This window comes from Aythya ferina (genome assembly GCF_964211825.1).
Source record: "Aythya ferina genome assembly, chromosome: 7".
In the NCBI taxonomy this organism is placed as follows: domain Eukaryota; kingdom Metazoa; phylum Chordata; class Aves; order Anseriformes; family Anatidae; genus Aythya; species Aythya ferina.
This window is the reverse complement of record NC_140302.1, coordinates 25,045,611-25,071,986: the sequence shown is the minus strand read 5'-3', so window position 1 is coordinate 25,071,986 and position 26,376 is coordinate 25,045,611. Positions and strand designations below refer to the sequence as shown.

General features: G+C 43.9%; 1 protein-coding gene across 8 annotated transcripts in view; it reads left to right on the top strand.

The window, feature by feature from the left end:
* SH3PXD2A (SH3 and PX domains 2A) overlaps positions 1-26,376 on the top strand; it is a 231,564-nt gene that overhangs the window by 191,275 nt on the left and 13,913 nt on the right. For 5 of the 8 annotated variants that reach the window (XM_084525923.1, XM_084525917.1, XM_084525918.1 and 2 more), the window contains 6 exons: positions 801-914; positions 5,497-5,580; positions 16,852-16,969; positions 22,479-22,813; positions 23,699-23,748; positions 26,195-26,314. In XM_084525923.1, the coding sequence (XP_084382049.1) occupies positions 801-914; positions 5,497-5,580; positions 16,852-16,969; positions 22,479-22,813; positions 23,699-23,748; positions 26,195-26,314 (821 nt within the window). The remainder of the gene's footprint in view (positions 1-800; positions 915-5,496; positions 5,581-16,851; positions 16,970-22,478; positions 22,814-23,698; positions 23,749-26,194; positions 26,315-26,376) is intronic. The other 3 variants (XM_084525924.1, XM_084525919.1, XM_084525921.1) reach the window with 1 other exon arrangement.

The window sequence follows — 26,376 nt, the reverse complement described above, 5'->3', positions numbered from 1 at the left end:
CAACTCCATCAAACTCAGGGGAAGGTTCAATAAATCAATGAGGCCAAGTGAGAAAAGGGGTGTGAGGATAGTTGTGACTGGGATGCGTTTAACTGAAAGATGTTTCACCTAAAATTTTATTCATCCATCCATAGATACGACCTAAAGGTTGTCTCAATAGAGTTGGTGATCACTTTGTTGTTTTTTTTTTTTTAAAAGATAATAGAAACACAGAGGATCAGGTGGGAAGGTAAATAAACTGGTCCTTATAGCCTGAAGTCCCATTTTGGTTGCCTTTTTCTCTTATTTCTGTGGTGTGCAATACTTTCTAGGTCACTGAATACTGGTCGCAATTGTTGAATGCTGGCAATGGTGATAAGTGTGCTAGGAGTGTTTATTTTGTGTCCTATTCTGAAATTTGTGCTCTTCTACTGAAGTCTTTCCTGCTTCCGTTGTTTGACTTCTGAGACCTCAAACATGGATTTGTGCTAACAAAGTATTTCAGTTTTGTAGATGTACATGCTGCAAGACAGGCTTTCAGGAACTCATTTGGAGAACTCAAATCAGAGTTGTTATGGATAGGTTTCAGATTTAAAAATAAACTGTTTGCTCTTTTACAATATTTTTTTATGTGTGGTCTTCCTGTGTACTCATCAGGCACTTTGAGAATATCTGGTAGAAACGGCCTCTTTTTAGGAGACTGCAGAGTAACTCAAACCTGCACCAAAGCTTCTGACTCAGTGGGATGCTACTGAGAAGCAAGCACAATCCTTGTTCCTCTTACTTGTTGACTGAGCAACTTCTCTTGCTTCTTTTTGTAGGCTGGTGGTTTGTGAGCACTGCAGAGGAGCAGGGCTGGGTCCCTGCTACATACCTGGAATCCCAAAATGGAACCAGAGATGACTCTGACATCAACACATCCAAAATTGGGGAAGGTATGGAAAGCTTTTTGTTGTCAAAGGCAAACCAATATTCACTTGCTGTATGCTTCTCCACCAGTAGGAAAAGAGCGACTTTGAAATCTTACTACCACTCATGGCTGCTAATCCACCACGTTAATCTCTTCTGCTTTTTTGAATCAGTAAATAAATTTAAACTGTTGAAGAAATTAGGATGAAGTACCATGCCTGTAATTCTTTTGTGACTGTCTTGGACTGTCATTGTGTTTAAAAAACAAAACAAAACAAAAAACACTGAAATGATACCCATCTTAATACCCTTATACTTAAAAAAAAAAAAAAAAAAAAAAAAAAAAAAAAAAAAAAAACTCCGGTGCAAGTCCAAGCAGCATGTTCTGACAGAGGTCTTGGACTATGATGTCTGTCAAAGGAAAGAACTTGCATGGCTTGTCTGCAGAAATTATATGTGAGAGCTTTTATTTGGAAGAATATGCTTTTTGGAGCCACAGGTGATTAAAAGGAGTGAGATTTAACTTCAATGGTGGCTTCTCAGTACATTTTTGTTAAATTAATCCTTAAAACTAGTTTAAGTGCTGGTTGCTGTGGTCTGTGATTGTGTGGAAAGGTAACTTCATTTGGTGTGGTCTTACTCTGTTACAACTGAAGTGCCATTTGTCATGTATATGTATCCAGCTGTGCTGTGTTTTTGGCTAAAGATGCTTAATTTGGGTTCCAGAAATGGAATAGTGCAGCCTCACATGTTCCCCTGTTCCATTATGAAAGACTAACCACATCTTAATGGACTTCTCATGTAGCAACTGTGTACAAAGGACACTTTTATTATCATTTGCTTCATTCTAATGAATCTCTAGCTAAATTTGTAGGTGCTTTTGACATGACACTTACGTAAAACGTATGTGGAAACTCAGCTGACCTTTCCTTAGCATAGAGGAAGGGGGTTTAGAGATGTGTCAGGGTGACAGTCTGCCCATTAAGATAGCAAACAGGCAAAACGTTACTTTGCTGGGCCTCAAGGGTGACATCTGTGGCTTTATTGAAATCTTTGGCTCTAACTCATTTTTCCCTGCTCAAAGCTACCCATATCCTGGTTCACTTAGGGTTTAGAGGCTGACTGTAGCCTGGTAGGCAGGGAACCAGTCTGGTATGATGCAACACCCTAGCAGATGCAGTAAAGTTTCCCTGTTAGTATAGACCAAAAAACTTGCTGTTTTCTGAAAGAGCAGAAGAATGCTTTGTCTGTTGATCTGTAGCTGCCTCCCTTTTCCTGACTCTTAAATATGAAGCATGCTTGACAGCCTTATTGCTTAAACTGCTTTCATTTCAAGCTCTCCTCCTTTCATGTTGCCCTCTGGAGTGTACTCTGCTGAGGATTGTTGCTCTGTGGCAATCTGTCCTGGGTAATGGAAAATCCATCAAATGTTCCTTATCTTCTTCCTCTCGGTCCTCTTTAATCCACTACATTGCTCTCCTCAGCTATGGTCAGCAGTCACATTCCCTGCCTTACTGCAAATCCAGATACACTGAAACCTGACACTGTTCTTCCCTTCTTGCTCAGATCCATCCCAGTGACAAATCTAATTGCATTACCTCTGCAGCTGCTTTGATGTGCCCCAGCTTTCCCTTGCTTTTCAGTAACTTTGTTCTATGTTGTTAACCACATAAGCTGAGGCTCCTTTTGTTCTTTGTTTTTCTTCCCCTTTCTTCCTCAAGTAAAGATGTTTTACTTGAGCTATTCTCCTCGCCATGTAGTGGAATGGCCTCCCAATAGTTATTAGTAGGAAAGAAAGGCTTCCATAAGAGAGGAAGGAAAAACTCAGTTCACTCTCTTAATTAAGAGATGTAAAACCAAACGTTTACACAGACAGTTTGCCCACTTTCTCTCAGTAGGCAGAAGGAGACTCCAATGTAACTGAGGAGGACGATACTTTGACTGGATTAAGTGCCCTAGCCCCTGCATGTAAAGTACATACTATTTTCAGAATTAATTCTGTAGATGTAGACTTCCTTCATCTATGCCATCTGTACTGACTGCTTTGAAGGGCAGAGACACTACTGTAGGGAACTTTCTTTATCAGCCTCTTAGCCCTCTGCATTTTCAGAGGGCCCAGAACAAGTCCACAAGCCAGGCAGACTCAGAGGTCCTCTCTGTGGTAGCAGACCCTTGCAGATAAGGAGGTGCTGGGTGCAAGGTATTAATAATACTACCCCTACATATTAGTATTAATTCTGTGCATCTCTGGTTTCTTCACTGAGAGACAAACGTGTTTCCTCCCTGTGTTTGAGCCTGCACAACATCTTTGGTCAGGATGAGGGTAGAGAGTCAGCTGCTACCTGGGCCTGTGTTTGGAGTAACACCCTCTTACGGAGCTTGGAAAACATTCAGAAAGCAATCTAGAGAAACTTGTGTAGCCGCAGGAGCTGTTAGAGTAAACATCTTAAAATGATCCCTTAAAAGGTTTAGACACTTCTTGATAAATAACCTTTCTGGCGACTAACTAAGGGATGGCCACCGAAGTCCAAGTCCGGGATCGCATGACAAAATTCAGTATTGCTGAAGATGAAAAACTGACTCATAAAAACGTGGCTGAAGTATAAAAGGCTTCTTACTAGGGACAGCCTACAACTGTTGTGTAAAGGAGAACACGGTGGATCTGTGTGACCCTCTGTGGGAGACCAGGAGATCCCAAATGGCTGAATCCTCCACTCAGCTCTGCTCTGAGCAAGGAGCTGTGGGTGACTGACCTCTGACACGAGTTTCTCCCCTTTCCACAGCCCTCCCCTTCCACAAACCTATTAGATCAATGTCCTTAATCTCCTCGCTTCTTGGACAGAAACCTCCTAACACAGTCACAATCTGTGACAGCGTTACTGTGATTTCAGCTATAGCTCCTCTCTCTGCTATAATCTGTATGTCTCCTAAAATGTCTTGTGTTGTCTCTCATGTAGTGTGTGTGTAACTGGCAGTCTAACATCATGTGGATTTGGAGAAAGATACCAGGTTAAGCCAACATGAAAGAAAAACACCACCAGGAAGGACTGAAGACAGCTACTCATTTGTGCCACTGTGGGCTTCCAAGAGGATTACTAAGTCCCTTTAGCCAAAACCACAGTGATCTATGTAGTTAAAATCTAGCTCCCCAGAAAATTCATGGTGGTTCTCTGCTTTGATCCACGTGGGATCAAAGGAGAAGTACAGAATACCACTAGCTAGACATTGTGCCTAGACACCACACCTCTACTTAGGGTGGCTAGGGAAGGTTTAGGCCTTACAGCAAAGGAGAAATTTGAGGTGAATGAGCTGGGTGCAGGAATTTGCACTAAGCCTCAGTAGCTGTGAAGGGAAAGAAGGCGTCAGCTGCTTTTTTGGGGAAGTTATTAACACTCGTTCAACCAATCCTTCCCCTGATCAAAACATTTTGCTGTTCCTAGCTGTCTGTAGAGCATAGTGTTAGAAGACCACGAGTATGAGGGCATATTCCCAAAATGACTGCAGAGTCAAGCGATTATTAATGAGATAATGAGTTGATGAACAGCTTTCTCAGCATCACTAGGAAAACGGTTGTGGTCGTGCCCTAGAGATAGCGGAAGTGTAGTATTTTGCATTACTCTTGTCAGCACCAAGCATACTTTCGGTAGTTGCCAAACTAGAGTGGAAGCCCTTACATGGGAAGAGGAAAGCGTTTGTCTGTGTTTGTGCCAGTCCAGTGGTTCCTGTGTTGTTCACATCTCCACAACCAGAAGAAGGAACTGAAGTATGGTTCCAAGTATGCAATCTGGAAAACAAGTGGTGTCCTCTGTGCACAGCTGTTCTCACAACGCCATTTCCATAAGTGTTTTGTTTTTGTTTATATTTTGTTTATATTTTAAGCATAAATTATTGTTTGAATGTGGGACTAATTCTCGGTTCTGCCATGTTAGCTTCTTGAGCCTGCTCAATAACAGGAAGGTTAGTTTGTTCATTATTTTCTCTTAATCATGATCTAGACATCAACTATTAACATAATGAGCATTATCAGCGGTAGTGCTTGAGTTGCATGTTGCAAGCAAGGAGACAGCAGACACTTTCCAGCTGGGTGCAGTTCCTGAGTGCTGTTACAAGTGAACTCACATATCAGAAGCTACCTTTTTTTTCCCAGATTTTTTTTTTTTGGTGATGTGGTAATTTATTTAGAGAGCGTTAGAGCCCCGTTGGGTTTGATTATTGCATGCAATGGAGTGAATTCTCCAGAGACCCTGTAGCCTAACAAGGAGATCCAACTGCAGTGATGTTGATCTGTCCTGACCCTGCAGCCACCTTGGCACGTTTTCCTTTGTTGTGCAGCTTGCTTTGTGTCTATGTCTATGTTTTTTATTTTTTTTAAAGAAAACTAATATCAAGGGTGGCAATTTGTGACAGTTGTAGGTTGCTTCTGTTACCCAGGCTCAAGAAGCTAACTTGTTTCACTGTACTATATAAACTAAACCAAAGTTTCTGCATCCCATCTAACCTGTTCTGCTAACAAGACCAGTGCTTGTAAATGCCATGTTTTGTTTTTATTCCTCACCCTCCCATCATTTTTTTTTTTCCTTTTATGTTTCCATCCATGTTCCAAACTAGTTTCTAAGCGACGCAAGGCTCACCTGAGGCGCCTGGACCGGCGATGGACGCTGGGCGGGATAGTCAACAGGCAGCAGAGTCGAGGTGAATGAATAGCTTCCTATGGCACTGGCCTCTAAGGGTGCACCAAAAAACATGCTACTGTGCACTGGGGTGGTGCGGCTGGTGTCCTTGGTCTGCGTCTGGTACTCTGCTAGAGATGTGGATTTTGTATGTGATGGCTTGAGGGTGTCTTGGATCCACGTTTGGGCACCCCAAGAGCTGGAGGCTAATAACCAAGTGTAATTCTGCAGTCGGGTTGCTCGTGCAGCTTGGGGAAGCTCACATCTGTTGTGTTTTAACTTCGGGCACATCTGTACTCTTACTTACTGAGGTAGGAAAGACTAAGTGATACTTTCAGGGCTATTAAAATGAGAAGAGTGCCAAAGAGTCACGGTCAGAGATGTGCGTACTGGAAAAGCGCTTGGTGTGGAAAGATGAGAATCATTCCACTTGGTCTCCTTTCTTCCCTGCAATAAGTGCTTGGTACTAAAGGCTGACTTCTCTAGAAGTTTTGGGAGATTTTGATCTATGTCCTAGGTGTTGAAAATATCACTACTAGCAGCATCTTTTTAGCTTTGCTGGCCTGACAGGGAACATAGGAGGGGAAAAAACAACCCCACCGACTTATGTTTTGAAGTGGCCTTTGGGTAAAGTCTGAGTAACCTTCCAAACAAAACATTTCTCTAGTGCATGCAACGCATCTTTCCCAGAGTAAAAGTACCCCTTGTTCTCTTCCCCCTTCCTTACAGGATCATCCAGGTGTGGTATTCATTGTACTTTATAAAGGGGGAAAAAAATCACTTGTACCTTTTGTGTAAGCTTTACATAATCTTACTGAGGGGCATGGATCCAGATACAAGTGAAAGAGAAACTTACCAGTTGAGGGAAAAGGTTCCCTTTCCTAGTATGGAGAGAATGTAGTTTTAAGGTTTCAAATTTATCTTCTCCTGGGTTTGGTGTGTGTGCAGACCCATGCAGGTGTCAAGAAAGGTATGAATTTGGTGACACTTTACCTGTACTTCAAAGTATCATTGAGGGATTCGAAGCAACAAGAGTGGTGTAGCTATTGTAGCTTCACCCTGCAGCAGCCAATACTATCCTCAGAGGACATGGTCTTGCTTCTCAGTCACCAAATATACCCTGAAGGCACCAAAAACAAACAAACAAAAACATAAGCACACATGCTATCTTGTGAGGAAAAACAACTTATGCTTATTTCTGTTCCTAAAGAATTTGGGAGCTACTTATTGTTGCATGTCAAAATCTGGCAGATACTTCCTGACAATTTAACTGGGAAAAATTGGGGCAATCAGTTTCCTAAACATTTTGTTTACCAGTTTAAATAAATATATTTTTCCTATTCATACCATATTACATTAAAAAAAAAAAAAGTCCATAAAATACCAAGGCTGCAGGGTTGGTCCTGTAGCATAGTGGATTGGTATAACTCAAGGATCTGAGTTCCAGTCCCAACTTTTCCCTCTTATGCCCATCATCTGCGTGTGTGTCTTCTCCAGACCTGCCCTCTGGCTGGTGTCGCAGTGTCTTCCCTGGCAGCCTTCCACACCACAGGCTCACACAGTCTCTTCCACCCCTGCCTTTGTCTTGCCTGGTAAAAGTTTCTTTCCTTTTAGGTCAAGCAGTGCTGGGTTTCTGAGTTTGGGAGTGTGTGCTTTATCTCCAGCTAGATCTTGGCACAACCTGCAGCATCTCAAGGGTTGGGGCTCGTCCTCCAAGGAGGGGCTGCAGCTATGAGCTCTTTCCAAGGCATTTCAGCCCCAGCTAGCCAGGTTAGCAAGAACTAAGGTGTTCAACATCATCTGAAATAGTAGGTTAGGAGCTCTTACAGGAGCAGGTTAGGAAGTAAAAGTGGTTTGAGCTTGAGGGCAGGTTGGAGGCAGTATGCATCTGGCATAGCTGCAGCCTGTACAGACGTTGCTGCTTCCAAACTGCTATTGTAGAAAGTATGAGTCTCTTTGGGTGTTCAGCCCGCTGCTCTCTAACAGATCACAGTTTATGTGAGGTCAGGAGAGACTCGTTTTCCCTTCTTTCCCTCCCATCCCAGCCCAAAAGGCATAAAACAAGGCCAAATTTGGGTGGGTTTGTGCAGAAATGACCGAATGCCTGAACTGTACGCATGCTGCTGCCAGCCTGCAGGCTCTTGCTCCAGAGCACAGAAGAAGTAGTGCTGCTCAGACAGGAGGCTGCCAAAACTGTTTAACAGAGGGTAAACAGCTTCCCCTCCCCCACTTGACCTCTTTCTTGGAAATAAATCCAATTAAACATTTTGGCTGAAACTCATCCCACCCAGTGATATTCTGCTTGTGATAGTCCCAGCTTTTGGAAGGGTTAGCTCCAAAAGTTCACTGCAGCTTAAAAGCAACCTGTAAAGGATGCTTCCTTTTATATTTATGCTTGGGTACCATTGATAAGCATTTTTATCTGCCAGGTTTGTGGTCAAACTACTTAAAAGCCAAAATTAAGGATGGGTTTGAAGGCTAGGACTTTCCAAGTGACTCGAGTGTTTCAAGTCCCAAGTACCAACCTGGGAATGCTCCCAGTGCTTTGCAAAAGCAGGCACTTGCTTCTCGTCTTCTAAAAAGTAGGATCTTGGTGGTCTAGCATGTCATCTGCAGTCAGCCTGGCTGTGCCCCTGGTTATGTGCTGGGAGCATACCCTCTCTAGCTGAAAAAGCCAGTCCTGTGCCAGTCAGGACAGCTCAGAAGTAGCTACTGCCCTGAGACTGCAGGGATTAGTGCAGAAGAGAGGGTTGTTTGCCTCCCTGGGAAAGACTACTTAATGGGGGGAGACGTATCACGGGTAATGTATGGCTTATTTATTTCCACCATTTTCAAGGCCATTCAAAGAAGCTAAGCAACCCCGAAATTTAGATATTTGGGAGCAACGTTACTGGGTCTGCGAATAAGAAAGATGAAAGACAAATTATTGAATATCGTGGTAGTGCTCCTTTATTAAAGCTGGAAAAAAATCTGCAAAGAGAACAGCTGTAGCCTGTTTTTACAAAGAGAAACAGATGACATTTGTTGCTGAAGTTTTCTCTTTAAAATGTCTGTGGTGTGCCCAGATCTAAGAGATTACATTGGTTTATGTTTCTTGTATAGTTGCAGAGCTTGGTTGTTTTTTTTTTTTTTTTAAATGTTAAATGTTTTTAAATGTGGGAAGTTTTCTAAACTTTTGTCTATACATACCGAAATTCAGCTAGTACAAATACCAGTCGTGAGGAGAAGCCTGAGCATTTGTAGTTTGCTTCAATACTGACCCTTGTTGGACCTGCAAGCTACGGCGTTGGTGCTCGCTTGCACCAGGTGAAACTCTGTTTCTACAAACGCGTTTACTTGGAACTTCCCCTAGGAGAGGGCTTAGGATTGTTTACAGACTGACTTCATGAGAAGTCATTTGTGTTGTTAGCGTTTGGTCGGGCAAACTGGGGGGTTGCATGCTGTTTTATATACCAGATATTTGACATAAGTTATGGCTTGCCTGGTTTTGTGCCCAGCACTCAACTGGAGCTGGTACGATGCGGGAATAGCTTGATTCATACCAACAGTGCAGTGACATATGGGCTGAGTTTCTGCCAAATGAGCCTATTACTTAAGAGTAGCTGCTAGCACGAGAAGCAAGCTATTCAATGAAAGAGTTAAAGCTACGATTTGGAAACTGGAGGTCTTCCGACTGCTTGCCTAACTTACGGGGAGGGGGAGAGGGGGCAGAGGGAGGGAAGGCAGCTGTGTAACCACTGAATCGCTCTTGATGCTCGAACCCCATCTCCCTGCCCAGGCAGGTCGTTCTGCAGCCAACTTTCCAGCTGTGCAAAGAGACCTTGTTCAATAGCAGCAACCCAGCCTGGCTGCTGTGCTCGTGTGCTCTGACCCTTTCCTGCGTCTTACTGGATCCGCTCTGCCTGCTTCGGCAGCCCCTGCATCGCTCAGCCCGCAGGGCTTCTCCCTTTCTTTTCACTCCTTCCCTGCTTGTCCTTCATCCACTGACACCATTCGTCACTGGTGGCTTCGCAGCCCTAAAGCAGACGGGCACAGCAGCACGTTTGGGTTGTTCTTTCTCCATCCTCCCCCCTGCCACGCTCCAAGGAAAGTAGTAAATGTTTATTACCCCTCGCTGGTTGAAGAAAGAGCGTGTGCAATGCAAAAACTGTTTAGAAGAAACGTCATTATTGTTCTTCTTTGTGTTGGCATCATCCCTTCTGGTATTTTAAAAAAAAAAAAAAAAAAAAAGAGGGGGACAAGAAGGGGAGAGACAAAAGCCGAAGAGCTCCTGTCTGCAGATGAACGCAGTTGATAACTGGATAGCTATTCTCTCTGCTGAATATTTAGACAAGTAAAACCAAGTCGGTGCTGAATTACTGCCCGGCTTTCTGGAACGGGGAGGCTTTTTCCAGAAGCAGGTCTGACAAAGGGGGGGGGGTGGAGCGGAGGGGTGGGGGAGGGCGAGCGCAGACTGCTGACTGAGGGGAAAGTATTTTGTAAGAAAATTCTTCTTGCGGTTTGGAAGATGTAGGGTTGGGGCTGTTGCGTTTTGCTGAGAAATCGTTAATTGGCTAATTTCTAGCCCGGCTCCCCTCTATCCCCCCCCCCCAGCATTTCAAACAAGGCCGGGGTCACAGAAAGTTGGGGGCACGTACAAAAACACCAGCTGGGCAAAGGAAATTGCTCCTGTGCTTGGTCGGCTCCCAAAGTGCCGCCCATAACTCGTCTGCTTTTTTGTGGAGACCAAAAAGAGCAAACTTCTAAAATATAGGTGAAGGAGGGGCACCCAAAGCGGGGCCTTCGGATCTTGGAGGCAGAAGCATCTTGAGCGCTGGCCATTTGCCTGGGAGAGATGCGGCTGATTGCGCAGGGCTGGAAACGTGCACGGTATTTTAGCTGCTTAAACGCAAGGTTCCTGTCCCAAATACTTCACAGCCTAAACAAAGAGAAAGAGAGCTCGTGCATCAAAGGAGCCCGGGCAAGTGGCAATTTGGCACGCGTCTTACTGCGACCAAAAGGTTTTTCACAGTGGAAAGTGATACTTGTTTGGTATTTTTAAAAGCTTTTAGAGAAGGGCTAAAGCTAAACTTGTTTGGCAAGGCAGGAAGCTGGGGTAGGTAAAGCTTGTTTTAGGAAGGATTTGAGAGTTTGGGGTTATTTGATATGACGGAGGAGGGAGCCTGCTCAGGTTGAGCAGGAAAAGCATCATAGGAAAAGCACGGAGCTGAGTGGGAAAAGATGAAAGGATGTGGAGGAGTGGGAAACGCAAAGGGAGCAGAACACTTGAACGTGTAGTAGGATGTTAAAGCAAAGTGGTAGCACTAAGGCTTGGAAATTCAAGCTGGGACTACTTAATTTGGTGTAACACGTGATAAGTAATCTGGTTGAAGAACCAGAGTGGTGGTGGTCAAGAACAGCTTGCTGAAAGGCTGGGAGGGGAGCAAAAGAGAGGATGTGGCTGTGCAAAAGAAATCTAAAGGCCAGATCAGAGCTCTAGCAGAGAGGAGCAGCAGTGATAGAAGATTTTGAAGATGTTGGGGAAAGGAACTGTTACCTTGGTGATAGACGAGGAGGAATCTGAAATAACCAGTGCCAAAGGAATTGGGAAGATTGAATAAGGAAGATTTGGAAAGCACTACTGAAGTTCTACGTTACAACTCCAGCAGTAAAACTGCAGGTCTGCTTTCCTTGACCTGACAGTAAGTATAAATCCAGACAGCCAGAGGAGGGACCAAGTTGTTTCTCAAGACACCTCATAATTTTAATGGTGTGTGTGTGAGCACACGTGTAAAATCTGAAGCCCTGGTTTGACAGATGGGATTGGAAGGAACTTCATGGGCTGTTAAGTTTGGTGTCTTGCTCTGTCAGACCATTAAGTACGGCTTCTTCAGGAACTGATGGAGCTTCATCTCAGCTGTTTCACGGTTTTAACTGAAGAATAGGGCTTTTTCCTTTGTCTTAGTGGGTCGCCTGATACAGAAAGTGCCATGTCCAATGCCTAAAAATTCTTTGAGATTCCGTTTTCACCAGTAGACAAAAATACAGCAGGTGAAACAACCCATTTAGGTTTACACTGATTAAAGGGATGGTGATGGAATGGACATGCCTGCTGACCCTTTAACTACATGCTCTAATCCTACACACAAAAAGAAGCATGAAGCATTATTGTCCTGGGCTGCCATTATACAAGAGTAAGTGCCAGTGATTTTAAGTCCTCCTAAATTATAGTAAGTTAAATGTTAATATCACTACCTTTTCTGCAGCCAGTATGTGTTATCAGAGCCAAGGAACAGGCTGGGTAAGATAGAAGTATTTCAGTCCCTGCTGCACCGTGGCTGCAAAAGTGTCCTTCTGCTGCTTGATGAGTATTGCCAAGGTGCCTGTAGGTCATCTTGCTCTGCTGTAAATCATGTGATGATATAAAAGCAGCTTTATAAATACTATTTACGTAGAAAATTGTGCTTTATCAATATTTTTTTTAACCTAAAAATAGATGGGAGAAGACATGTAGGCACTCCTGAATTGTCCTAGCATGGGTTTGGATTGCTTGATGAGAGTTTCTTTCACACTGCTTCCAGCAGCCTTAGAAACAATCTCTATTCTCAAAACCAAGAGAAGCTGCACTGAAACCTGCCTGGCTTAGTACAGAGAAAGGAGTTTTACACAGGGTTTGTGGTGCCAACACTTCAACATTTTTTTCCCTTCTTTCTTTCCACGAGCCGTTGAGGAACATTGTACGTCTCTGGCTTACGAAGGAATGACCCACAACACTCAAATACCACTGGTTTCCTTGTACCAGGTCTGCTGAAAATAGCATGGCTGCATACGTCTGGGACCACGCTGTGCAAACCACACGCTATACATAGCAGTAATGCAGGGCAATGTACAGCTTAAATGCTTTGTACTGTGTATGGGCACATATCCTAGCTGGGCTTCAGCAGCCTGTGTTACACTTGCTGTTGGGAAGTCTCGGTTGCTAGACAAAGCCTTTCTCCAGTTTTGTGGTCTGTCACGTGGCTGCTACAACTGTCTTTTACTATCCACACAATTTTCCCAGTGATCCACCAGGATTTGCATCTCAGTTTTGGCCCCAAGCCTCTGCTGTCTTTCTTGAGGAGCTTTTAGGTAAAACCAGAGTAAAATAGAAGCTTACCTTTCTTTGGGGGGGGGAAAAAGGAAGGAGAAAGGTTGGTAGGGAAGTGGGGTTCTGCAGTAACTAGTGGATTCAGCACTGGGCTGCCAGCCTGCCTGGGAAGGCTGGGCTAAACACTTCTGCAAGGGGGTGGCGTGGGTCTGGTAGTCCAAACAGCACAGAAATCCTTGTGGTGTGTGTTTTAAGTAGTCTGTGTCTGGGCGGGAAGGATGACACACTAACTCCTTCCTTCCAAGCAAAGTGGGTTGCAGTTGGATAACGCATGATGTGACAGACGTCGTAGCTCTTTGCCAAACAGGCTTTGCTTCTTCGTGCTTGCCTTGTTCGTGCTTACTATGATGGCTGAATTTCCAGTGGAGCTATCTCCTTTAGTTCAGCCGGGGAAGATATCTTTGACCTGCAAATTAGAGGTAAGGAAATACACGTTAAGGTGGCTGATTGAGTTATTAACACATCTCTGGGTGTCACAAGCTAAAAACAGAGGTATCGTTGTGCCATTTTCAGCTGATCCTGAAGAGGGGTAGGACCCTCATCCCATTATTTCCAAAGTGCAGCCTTTTAGCTGGTGTATGTGTTTCGTAGCACATGCTAAAGTTTATTCTGCCCACTTGACCTCAACGGTGAAGTTGATGTAATGGAAGCTGCAGCTGGGGAATACAAGTTATACTCGTGTTTGCATTTTCTTCTGCTAATTGTTAAGTCCAAACTTGATGAATCAGAATTAAACACTTGTGAGTTCTTTGCAGATCTGGGCATACAGCTTTGTTGGTAGGTCTGGGATGGTTCACTGACGTGTGTTTTGTAACATCGCCTGTCACAGTATCTGAACAAAACCAGCATATTTCAGAGGTGTCTGTGTAACTCCGTGCAGTGTCTTTTCCCTGGCTGCTGCTCTGCTGATTCTCTCATGAAGCCATTTGTCTGCGTTAAGCCTTTCCAGTAACTTCATGTATCTATCATGAAGTGTCAAATAGCTTCTCTTAACGACTTGTGAGTAGCTGTAATCTGATCTGTCGAACCCTACATCAATCCTCTGAAGCGACACATCCATTGAAAGCTCCTCAGCTCCCTCCAGCAAGCGGTGGTTTAGGCGTAACATCCTCTGGCTAGAGGATGTCTTTGAGAAGCAATCCAGAATTACACTTGGGTTGTGAGGGGGCCCCTATCTTCAGAATACGGTTTAAGTTACAAACCTCATGTGTGTTTGTGGTATCCCCTGCACCACTGAAAGAAACCAACCGCGTGTAATCTTGGAAATGACCGTAATTTTTGCTGTGAAAGCACTTTGCAAGGGGAAATTTTAATCGTGCCTTCCTGTTTTTGATCTGGGGGCTTAAAATAGAACTGCTAGGCACAAACATTGTAGGGACCCTCTTCTCTGAGTGGATTTTTAACCCAGTTTTGATTTGTTTTGCTTCATGGGAGAACTTTGGAAAGCTGCAGCTCAGAAAGGCCCACCAGTCCCTCCTGTGCATCCCAGTGTCATGACATGTGGATGGGGCTGCGCCTTCCTTAGCAATTTGGAGTGTGTTTGAAGAGGTGGCCTCTGTCTCTGGTCACTCAGTACCACTGATGAGCAGTGTTGTGTGGTGTATGCAAGGCAGCAAGGTGAGAGCAAGAGGCCAGGCAGTATTGTCATACATCTGTTATCCTTCTCCCTGGTAGCATCTCACCTAAATGCGTAATGGAGGGAGTGATTTGTGTAGAGGAGGAAGGGATTTAATGTTCAGAAGGTGATTGCATCCTAGTTTGCAGAGGACCCTTGCCCCAAACTTTCATTTTCCCTTAATGATCAGACCCAGAGATGCTGTGAGGCTGATGGGTGACTGTGCCCATTCCTCAGCTACAAGAAGTCGTGCTGGAGCAGGCGTTTGGAAAGCTGTGGTGCAAATCCAGGCGTGAATGCTGAAGCCGTGACCTCCCCTGTCCTCTGCAGCAGTAAGGAGGTCGCATCCCTGGAGAGAGAGTGGGACCACACTGCCCAGCGAGAGGAGCTGGAGCTAGCTGAAAAGCTGGCTTTAGCTGCAGCAGGGCCTGCTGTTTATGTGAAGGAGCAATAAGATAAACAGAGAAACTTCGGCTGTAGCTGTAGTGGCAAGGGTGAACTCCGATAGAGCAGCTCTGGTATGGGGGAGAGACAAAGCAGAGCCTTCTTCCAACACTAAACAAACGCGTGGCTGAGCTCTGCATTGCTGGCCTAGAAATGGAAGTGTCTGAAGCAATGTGTAGATGGGAGCTGCTGCAGCTCTGCGCACCCAAACTTCTCATCCCTTTCCTCTTGGGGACAAACTCTGGCTGCCCAGGGACCTTCCGCAGTTCAGCTCAGTGCTTGGGTTTTGCAGGTGGTAGAAACTGGACTGTCAGCTCCTTTTAGAAGAAGTCACTTTAAAAAAGAGGAAAAATAAACCTGCCTCTACCATGCAAAGCAGAAACCCAGCACGGAGAACTGTCCTGTGACTTTGAAGTTGGGTTTCGTGTCTGTGGGGAAGGTGTGGTATCTTGATGGTGCTAATTACAAACTAGCTGAAATTCCTTAGCAGTAATAAAGTGGCTGCATTAACAGGGAGCAGGAGAGAATATTTTCCTCTTGGGGACAAAGATTTTGATGGATTTTATTCCATTGGAGTTAGAAAGCTCTACTGTGACCCGTCAAAGGAAGTTGGCTTATAAGATGCAGTTTTGCTGAATTTTCTGCCACCAGATGCTCTGCCAATGTTTTTTTTCCCCCCATTTCAGAGGTATTATTTCTTACTCTGTCTCAGTAAGGCTTTTCTAAGTTTCCATGTTTCTCCCAGCAACAAAATGCATTTGAGCCACAAGACCAAACAGATGGCTGGGTCTGCTTCGCTCTTTCCAAACGAGCGCTTGCCTCAAGCTGCTGCAACCTTTTCATAGCTCCTTTGTTCTGCAGCGATCAGGAACTCTGCATTCGCTTAATTTCCTGCCAGTTCCTGTGCACTGACAGCCCCCTGTTTGTTCCTGGCCGTGCCTTGTTGTGACTGCCAGCAGAAAGGGCTAGGAAGGCCGGTTGGGGTGTGCTTTATTGCTTGCCTTCCCTGCCTTTGATCTAGCCACAGAAACTCGTGCTGTTACATGTACTGCAGCCTGGGTTCAGGAGAGGGGTTTGGTAACTTTTTCCACGTCTGCTGCTGCAAAGCGAGGCTGGCACTTCATGTTTTCAATGCCAGTTGTAATTTTTCAAGCTAACAGAGGGAAAGGTTGACCCCGAGCGTGATGGAGGTGTTGCAATAAATGACTCCTGGTGGGCAGAGGAAGATGCTGAGAAAGTGTCTGTTTGCTGAGCACAAGCCAATGAACAGAGCAAAGTCTGCTCACCTCTGCCCAGCCTGGAAAGGAGATAGCATCCCCATCCACCCCCAGCAGCTAAGTTTTTGGCTTAACCCCCCTGCCTGAAATCCAGCCTGTGCTTTTGAAGTACGTGTCTCGGTTCTGGCCCTCCTTTCCCACTGCCACCTGCGTACTTCTCTGGAGTGAGGTCTTGCAGAAGCGTGTTTGCAAACACTTCACAACCCATGAATGCAAGATGATGTATGGTCTCCTGCTAAATGCACACCCCTTTTGTTCACATGTCACTTCTTTTAATGGTGTCTCAAGCTCGTTCCTGTAGCCCCACGCCGCTCTGGAGCTGCGGGGAGAGCAGCGAGCGTGCTGGGCCAGCCCCTTGGAGCTGGGGAGCATCGGTCCCTCTCAGGATCCAGGGCTCGGGTTTCAGTAACACAATGCTTCGTGCAACCATGTGCGTGTTCAAAAGAGCCAACTGGCTGGAGCTCCCGCGGTGACGCTCGGCTGATTTGGCAGCCGGGCTGATTCTGTCAAGTTACAGTATGGGAGTTAAGTCCAGCTTCAAATCCTCTTTCTTACCCGCTCGAGGAACTTGGGGAGGGGGGGAAACTCTCAGGGGACTTTGTGTCATTATTGGCATGGAAATGCTCGGTGATTATCAGCAGCAGGGCAGTGGCAAGGGGCTGATTATCTATCATGTCGTCAGCATAAATAATCAGTGGGCCCCTGAGCTGGGCTCCGCCTTTTGTAATGGCTCCACGTAATCACTGCACAACAGTTTAAAAGCAAGCAGAACAGAAAAACAGCTGGACTAATCCTGACCCTAACTGATGTTGCCTTTTCTCCCTTCACTAGAAGAGAAATATGTCACCATCCAGCCGTACGCCAGCCAGGGGAAGGATGAGATTGGGTTCGAAAAAGGGGTCACCGTGGAGGTCATCCAAAAGAACCTGGAAGGATGGTGGTACATCAGGTAAAGCAGCTGCACGGCCACATTGCTGCAGAATCTGTGGCAATGAGCTTTTCTGATCGTTTGCTTAATGGTAGTACATAAGTAATTCTTGTTGGGTGAGGACGCCCCTCTTGCATCTTGAAGGAATGTAAAGAAAAGCCTAAGACCATGCTGATTAAAGAAGTATTACAGTGTATGCAAAAGCTGTAGACTTCCAGTGGGGAAATTCCTTAGCTTCTCGATGTTTTCTTCTTCCTTCAAGTTAAAAGCCCATCTCTGAGTTGATACGAGAGCCCTAACAGTGATTTCTGTTGTGTGTGATTTTAATGTGCTTCTGGTATAGGAGGTTTTCTGCAGCCCATTTAAATCTATTTATAGCAACCATGAAAGGCTGACTGTGGTCTGCTGAGCTATTTGGGCAGGTGGTGTTATTCCCTGGGACAGAAAAGATAACTTTGGCTGTGGCCCTTTTCCAAACTTATTGATGGATTCAACTTATCAACTAATTTGCCTGACTTCTGCCTATCCAGATCCTGCATTCAGGCAAGGAGAGGGGCTGTGGTTGAAGGGCAGGCGAAGTTATCACTGTGTATCTACCTTTGTTATGTATTTGAAATAGCAGTCATAGAGGAGAGACTTGTGACTCAAAGGGATTTTACAGGAAAATGTAGGTTAGGTGTGTTTAAGATAGTGATACAAAGTGTAAGGAGAAGTACTTAATGAGATCTTTCTCCATTTGGGTCCATGCAGCGCTTGGGTTTTAGTGCTCTGTTGTGATTCTGCCCCTTTGTAACATAGACATTGCTTAGATGTGTGGACCTGGCCATACGGACACCCCATGCCTTAAAAAGGCACCACAGGTGGCTTAAAAATGCAGGTTTATCTCAGGCAGTGCAAGACATCCCAGCTAGTCATATTTCTAGTCAGCATGTAATCACGATTTTTCTCCTTTCCCTTCCCCAAGCTGTAACTTGCTTTTGTTTAAATTCTGCTTGATTCATCAGCTATGAATGAGGGCTATGAAAGTGCTGACTGCAGCAATGTTTTTGTTTTTCTTGATGTCCTGTACTCAGTAAAGGGATTTTTTTTTTTTTCTTCCATCTAATGCTCCCATAGAGGGAAGAGGCTAATAAAGATAGCAGTGGAGTCAGGAAGGCACTCCAGATAGCAGGAACACAGAATGCCTGGGTTTGGTCAGGTCACATTTTTTTCTCCTTTAATCATTCACAGAAGTGGAATCCAAAGTTGCAGATAAAGGAATCAACAGCACATAGGTTTTCTGGGGGGAGGAGCGTTGTAAGACATCTTCAGTTTATTCTGGTTACTTTTCTGAAGCTCAGCTGTATTACTACTGTAGGTTCCCCTTTGTCATACCAACAGCTGTACAATAAGAAGTCCTTTTTTTCCCCCTTTGCCTTGAACTCTGCTTTGGACCAACCATGTTTTTCTAGAAACAAAGGTATGTTTGTGCTTGTCAGGCTTTCTAGCAGAAGTGCGTGTAAGTGGTTCCTTCACACTGATCCACATGAAGGGCAGTGGATGCCCCAGCCTCCCCACGTCAGTCAGGGAACACAACGTGCCCTTGGCTTTGTTTAAAGAGAGATTTTGAGTTGAGCAGCCCATTTTTGTTGAAAAGTGTGTTAGCTCACCCTATGAGCGTGATGACCACGTTGGGTGTCAATTATCATCCTCTCTGCCACTCCAGGCACTGCTCTGCTGTCTGGCTGGAGAATAAGCAGCTCTTAGAAACTTTACATTTTTTTCGCCCCTTCAGCAAGACTTTGGGAAATGTTGATGAAGCGATCTGTCCCTGACAAGCTGGTCCTTTGCAGCCCAAGTAGCTATCTCAAACTTATTGTGCTGTTTATTAGGTTTAAGCCCCAATGTGTATTTTGCCATACCGCTCAGAAAAAGATTCCCCTTCCTCAGGAATTCCATTTTCCAAGATCTGAGTGCCTTAAAAATAGCAGCTCTTTTCTCCTGTAGTGAACGTGAGGGGAGGCAGGAAGATACCTCAGCCGAATCCTGCTGCCGTGTCTGCGGAGCTGGATAACAGAGGCTGGACACACAAATCAGTGCTGAGAAATAAAAACAAACCCAGCAGCTTGCAAATGGAATCCACCTTAAAGACATTAGCTTGTTCCACCTTAAATATGTAATTTCCCCAAATTCCTTGCCATGTGCTGATCCTCATTTCCTGTTCTTCTTTTTCTTTTTTTTTTTCTTTTTTTCTTTCTATTTTTTTTCTCCCCCAGTTTGCTTCCCTCTGGAGTAATTCCAGTGCTCTGGAGCTGGAAAGCAGATGTGACTCTCAGACTCACAGAGGCACTTCTGACTTTTTTTTTTTTTTTTTTTTTAACATTCCTATGGTTTGAATCCATTTTTTCCTTCATGTAATATAAACAGGGAGGGTTTTGGAATCACTGTGGAACCAAATCACTGCACCTAATTCTGTAGCCTTCCCATTTCGTTGCTGTAGAAGCTAGAGGCAAGATTGGGGTCTTCCTTTATTTTGCCCCTCATGCATTATGACTTTTTTTTTGAATGACTTGAAATATGGATAAATTAAAGCTCTGGCCTGGTACCCTTCTTATTCCACTGGGCTCAGTGGATCTGTGCACTTTTTGTTATGACGAGAGTTGACATTAACACCCCTTATTTAAATCTTGATTTCTAGCTCTACCCTCACCTGGAGGCAATCTTCTTGCAGGCCACAAAAGTAGCAATATGCTACGCAAATCTTTTGTTATTTGCCTGCTTCTTCAGCCTTGTTGGTTGTTCTGAGACCGATGAACGAGGTGCAGTCGGGGTGAAAGTAAATGCACTAGAGTTGAGAGCAATCTAGGATGGGATTTGAAATGTCTCCAGTAGGCTGTGATTACAAACCGAGGAAGGATATTTGTGATCCAGCTCCTGGATGTGAAAGGAAGGTTGTTACGAGTTCAAGGCTTCTCCAAAGCTGGTCAGCCTTCACCTGAGCTCTTGATCTCCCCGTTTCATAGGTGAAAGTAGCTTTATAAGGTGATGTTTGCAAAGAGCTTTGCAATTGCCGAGTTCAAGGGCTAAGGTGAAAAAACATAAGCCAATTTGACTTCCATAAGAATCTTTTATTTGTGGAGTAACACAAATGAGCTGGCAGTTGCTGGCAGCTACTGCTCAGCATTAACTTCAAGTTGAATTTACTAACTCAAAGGAAGAAATAACTCGCAACAGCCTCTCTACTGAGGGTATGTTGCCCAGAGTTATTAACTGCCCAGCTATTGCTGCTACTATTCATTGGGAGAAACTGTGTGAGATCAGAGGTGTGTGAAGCAGCGGGGTTATATGGGCTGATCCAAACACATACAGTTGGCAGGAGAACTAACGAGCCAGTACAGAACCTGCCTGTTGCAGCTTTTCTGATCTTAAACATGTTAAGTCTCCCACAAACTGAGATGGATGTAAAATGTTTTTTTTTCTTGCTGATTCTGCACAATCAGGCTCTGTTGAAAGTAACCTTTGGAATTGGAGCGCTCAGTGCATTGGCCAATGTGGCTTTCTCACAGACTGAAATCTTAACATCTCCAGATCATGTAAAGCTATAAAGTACTTCAGGAAAAAAAAAAAAAAAAAAAACTTCCCTGATGCACATGCAGCAGAAAGCTCTGGGCAGTATCTGTGCAAAAGGACCATCTACTGCAAAACCAGGTGGGGTGAAAAGTCTTCAGGACTTGAAAACAGTACTGAGAGATGCCTCTCCTCAAGGGAGGATATGGCATGAATGGGAGTCTCTTTTTTGAGACTTGATTTCAGGTTTATCCAAAAATCCTCAAAGGGGACAGGACGGCATAGATCCAAATTGCATCCTGATACAGTATCAGTGCCTAGATGCTGTGTTTCTGTTGGAAGCCACATCAAGTCATTACCACTTCATTATTTTTTGTTAGTCTCGCTGCTGCAAACAAAGCTCAGAGCTATTGAGATGTATTTTTTTTATTTTTTTTTTAACACCAGAATCCTAGGAAAACCTTATTACTAAACTCTCTGAACAGAGGAAATCCCGTATCTTTGCCTTCACGTGTTACAGAGGGAAGCTGCTGTAGGGAACAGCAGCATTTATGTGCGGTGTCCTTGTTGATCTAGATGTGAGAGAAGGAAAAGGCAAGCTTTCAAACACACAGACCCTTGTGCTCGTTGCTGCAACTACAGCAATTGTACTTGCTTTTGTACAGCAAGATGTTAATGAAAAACGTCTAAGGAAGCAAACATACACTACGTCTTCCTGTTCCCTCCATAAAGTCCCAGTGCCATTCACGAGTGTCTGGATGTGGAAAATGAGCCCAGGATATGCCCTGGTGCAGAAATAGCACAGTGAATCCCAGAATCCATGCTTTGCACGACAAATATACATTCGATAGAGAATGATTTGCTGATATTTTTTCCCCTTCTCCAGCTCCTTCTTCCTCTGCTGTCTGATTCTCCATTTGCACTGAAGAGCCTTAGAGTCCTACTGTTTTAACCTTTGTGTTTCCTGCAGATTTCCTGAGCACCAGGAATTTAATGGTGCCTGCTTTCCTACTTACAGTTCAAGCACCTGCCTTGGGTATCTTGAGAGATTAAAGAGAGAGGGGTTTCAGTGACTCGCTCTGTAGCAAGTTACGGTTTCATTAGGGAAAGCAGAGTTCATCCACGTGGTCCTCCCTGGAGTCTGATTGTAATCTGAAATCCCTGCTGAGGTGTTAGGAATGGCAGGAGTTAGAAAAACCATCTTCCCAAAAGCCCAGTTGTGGAAGAATGACTTCAGTTTGAAGTGTAGCATAAGCAGCTCAGCCTGGTGCTCTGGGAGCACGTGCTGGATTCAGGTGCCTGTTCAGATTTCCCAGTTTATTTCTTCAAATAGCCCCTAGCTTGTTCAGGGAAATGAGTCTTCAACAAAGCTGTTTTTTCTAGTCAAATTGTTTCTTGACCTTGCAGTGATAGAGGAAGTACAGTGGTTTAAGAATCCCATTTTCTCCATAAAAGCTGATCAGACTGGACTGGGAGTTATGGGAGGAGGGGAAGTGTTCATTATTATAATTATAAGGAGATAGGATTTCACAAGGGCCTTTTATAGAGCAGATGTAGGGTCTCTGTACTGGGATGAATTTTACTCTTATTTTTAGCCCTCTTTCATTTTGAGTTGCCACTTGGAAGGATTAAAATATTTTTCTCACTGGCTTGCATTTTTGCTGTGTGGAAGAATACCGAGTTTATCCAGTAGTGTCTAGATGTGGCATAAAACAAAATGGTGATGCCCTTAGTCTTGTGAGTAACTGCGTGCCTTACCCAGGGACTCCTTCCTTTATGATAAATGACTTAACAGCAGTCTGCAGTTCGCTACTAACTGAGCTGACTCTAAGATGTCAATAGGTAATACATGAATCCAGACCGCAGAAGCTAGTCTGAGCACTGCACGTTCAGTTTTGGACGTTACCATCCATCATTTTGCCTTTGTTGTTGCACCTGAAATGCTTGAGAAGGCTGTGTTTGATGTTTCCTTTTGCATCTTCAGGTATCTCGGCAAAGAGGGCTGGGCCCCGGCTTCCTATCTGAAGAAGGCTAAAGATGATCTTCCGTCTAGGAAAAAGAACTTAACCGGGCCAGTGGAAATCATAGGAAACATCATGGAGATCAGTAACCTGCTGAACAAGAAGTCATCCACTGACAAAGAAACTCAAGCAGAAAATGAGACCTCAGAATCGCATATCACCAAGAAAGAAATCAGTTTGCCCATTCTCTGCAATGACTCTAATGGCAATGCCATGATGACCCCAGACAAGCAGGCTTCCAAACTGGCACAAGGATCCCCAGCCGTCGCAAGGATAGCACCACAAAGAGCTCAAATAAGTAAGGCAGTAAAGTAGTTTGGATTACCACTGGCTTGCAATGAACTCTTGTTTTCTGTCTTTCAGGGCTGGCATTGCTTAAGGTCAGCTGAGGTCCTGTGTGTCCTGGCCTTACAGCTGTGGCTGCCTGAGCAAATCTTTGCACTTGTCTGTAGATCTGTAGGGACACCAAGATATGGTCGTTTGTTAACAGTGATAAAATTTGACTGCACTTTTTACAAGGGCTAGCTTATGCTTGTTTATCTTAGCCCATATGCAGTCACTTAACAACTTTTTCTGAAACAATATGCTGTTTTTTTCACCCATTTTGAACACCCTAAAATGTGCCACCCACCCTCAGTAATGTGGATAGCGTGATCATCTGTTCAAGTCAAGAAGACCACCTATGTCTTTCCTTGCATTTGTTTTTCTGTTTTCCAGGGGTTGAGAAAGTCAAGTTGCTATAATGTTTTTACTACTTCATCTACAAAATGCAGATGCTAATACTATTCTGTTCAGGGAATGGCAAAATGCTATGATACAGGACAGTATGAATGTTATTAATTTAGCGGATTATTTTTACTGCTGGGGGGAAAGCTAGATACTAGGCCAATTCTTTGCTGGCCAATCTCCAGTGGAGCTGGTCAGTTCCAGCAGAAAATGCAATCCACTACTTTCTGGCAGTGACTTCCTCTTAAATTTGGTAGCTTAGCTGAGATGAACAGCAAAATTACCTTAGTATTTCTAATATAGCCTCATGGTTACCTCTGTGAAACAAGATAGGAAGCTTAAATATTATAAGTATTGATTTCTAATATTCTCACTGTCACAGAAGAGAGCTGCTGAGGAATGTGTTTAGCAGTAGTTAGAAAGTTAAGTAAACTTTCCCTTCCTCTTTCCTTCTCAGGTTCTCCAAATTTAAGAACAAGACCGCCCCCACGAAGAGAATCCAGTCTGGTTTGTATTGTTTTACAGTATATAGTAGCAGTGGGAAGGTGTGTGGGTGTGCTTTATGAGACTTCCTACATCTGCACTGGAGTGGTGGTTGTAGTATCTGAGACATCCTTTATTTTCATGGCTGTTCATTTTATTGTTTAAGTATTGAACAAACCTAGACATCCTAATGTTAACTGGAGGATTTGTTTTTCAAATCATTGCCCTAAGTCAGCAAGTATAGAACTCTTCTTAAATTGCTGCCACCTCCCAGCTAAGAATGTCTTAGGGCTTTGCTGTGTCTGAACCTAGAAAAAAGTAGGACTTACAGTCCTACTGAAATAAGTACTGTGAGAAGAAGTTCATGTTGGACATGAGGCGTTTGTACAGATCTAGATATTAGAAGTCCTCATGTGTGAGGATGTAGGACTCAAACTGATATGACCCCATAGCTTCATGACAATCCCTCAGCTGTATGATGGCCTGAATATTTTCACAGGAAAAGGATGAATTTTAAGAAGGGAGTGTGTCGTAAAGCTGTTATGTCCTGTGCATGCACATTAAAGCTTGTTTGGCCAACACAGAAGGTTTAAAGTTTCTCTAGGTGTCTTTTGCGAGGACTTTGTCTTGACTTTAAGTGATGACTTGTCTTAACAACTGGGAATCCCTCCCCTCCTTCCATTGCTCCCATCTTAAAGATGGCTAAGTGTGACTGTTTTATATGTTTAATTGACTTTGGATCATATGGAAGGGTGTGTTTTACAGGATTGAGACATCTCCTATGATCCTTTATCCTCAAAGCTGCAAGTCTGCACTAATTTATGTCATTTGGCCCATCATCTTCAGATGGGCACTACTCAGTAATCCATTTCCACAAAAGTCATAACATAAGCTAATAACTTATAGATAGGCAATAAGTAGTATTAAATCTTTGCTGTACCCTTTATGAAGAGTATGTGCCTTGTAGTTCTGTCACCTGAGCTGCCTCTCAACAAACTAGATGAATATCATCCTAGCATTTTCTAGACTTTGGCGTTACATATGGTTTTAACAAGACTACTACACTTAATCCCATACTAAAAATAACAATGACAATACATGTGAAACCCTGAACACGTCTGCTGTTTCCAATTATCTTCATTAAAGCCAAACCATCCTATTATCTGAAGACATTTTATTATACTGTACTTCTGCTGTGTTTCAGAATTTATAGTGCTGAAACATCCAATTACAGCATTGTTAGATGCGGTTTCTAAGGTGCAGCATTGCATTATCTGCAAAATGCCACGTGCTGTGTGAGATGAAACATGGATTGGTAGTCATGGGGATTATCTTAAAAATGGGGGAGCACGTGAATAAATGCAGTATACAAATTATCTTTCTCTCTTTAATGGTTTAGGATTGTTTTGCCTTCTGCTATCCTGTGTCAGTGGCAGGTTTAGCGTGTGTTCAACAGATCCTGGCATATTGGAGTTCTTGTGTTAAGACCTGAAGGAATGAAGTGCAAAAGCTGGGAAGCTTCACCATCCTCTAGTCTATCCATAGATAAGCGATCTACTAATCTGAAAAGCTTCTGATACTGAAATTCTTGAAGGGACTTTTATCCCGTTTATCCTATTTATCACCTTAAAAATAATTGTAATGAACTCTAAAAGGTGACAGCTTAATGTAAAGGCACTTAGCTCTTAGAGGAGTCTGGTATGCTGCCAGAATGGCTGTAAATAGCAGTGTCCTGTTTCTGGTGGAGCTTTTATGCAGTTTAAATGCAGGTTGTGGTGGTGTGCAGGAGTTGGGGTTGAATAGAAGTTCTGGGTCTGTTATGGGGAGGAACCAGAATCTTGTGATCCTAAAGTCCTTTCCCATTCCACTATCACTTTAGCTGAGCAAAGCTTCCCAGGGTTTATATTATCCTTGTTTCTTGCTGTGATAGATGCCTGTTAGGTTGTATCACTGAAGAATTCAGATCATTTAAAATCTATCAGCATATTAGGAGCAGTAATTGATTAGGATTAAGTTTTAATAAAGTAGGATATTTGGCAATGGGCAGAATCTATCTAAATGGGCCTGTTGCAATGCAGTTTTCTGCAGTTGTGACAAGCTATCCAGAACTGAGTGTTTTTTTGACAAAATCTCGGAGTAAATGGGCTGTTGTTACGGTGGCTGGATTGGCAGTTTACACTTTATGGCCCGTCAGTTAAATGTTTTACTGTTCAGGTAAAGATTATCACAGTTTTAATAGCTAGTGAAGGCGTCGTGAACAGTGCACATTTTGAAAGCTTTCTCTCTTGTGGCCAATCTCAATACTTCAGCTTCCACTCCAGAGAATCAGGAAGTTGTCGTTAGGAAGTAGCATGGGAAGAAGGAAGAGTTTTAGTGACTAGCACATCTAAGAAGGCAAATACTTGCTTATACTACTGTTCAGCCCACTGTTTCTCAGGTTTAATTGAACAAAACTTCCTATTTGCCATAGGGGTTTCAGTTGCCCAAACCACCAGAGCCACCCTCTGTGGAAGTGGAATACTACACCATTGCAGAGTTCCAGTCGTGCATCTCTGATGGGATAAGCTTTCGTGGAGGACAAAAGGCAGAGGTGAGCCTTAACAGTGCAACTGAAAAAAATGCTTGGCTGTTGTAGGGGACTGGGTTGGAAGG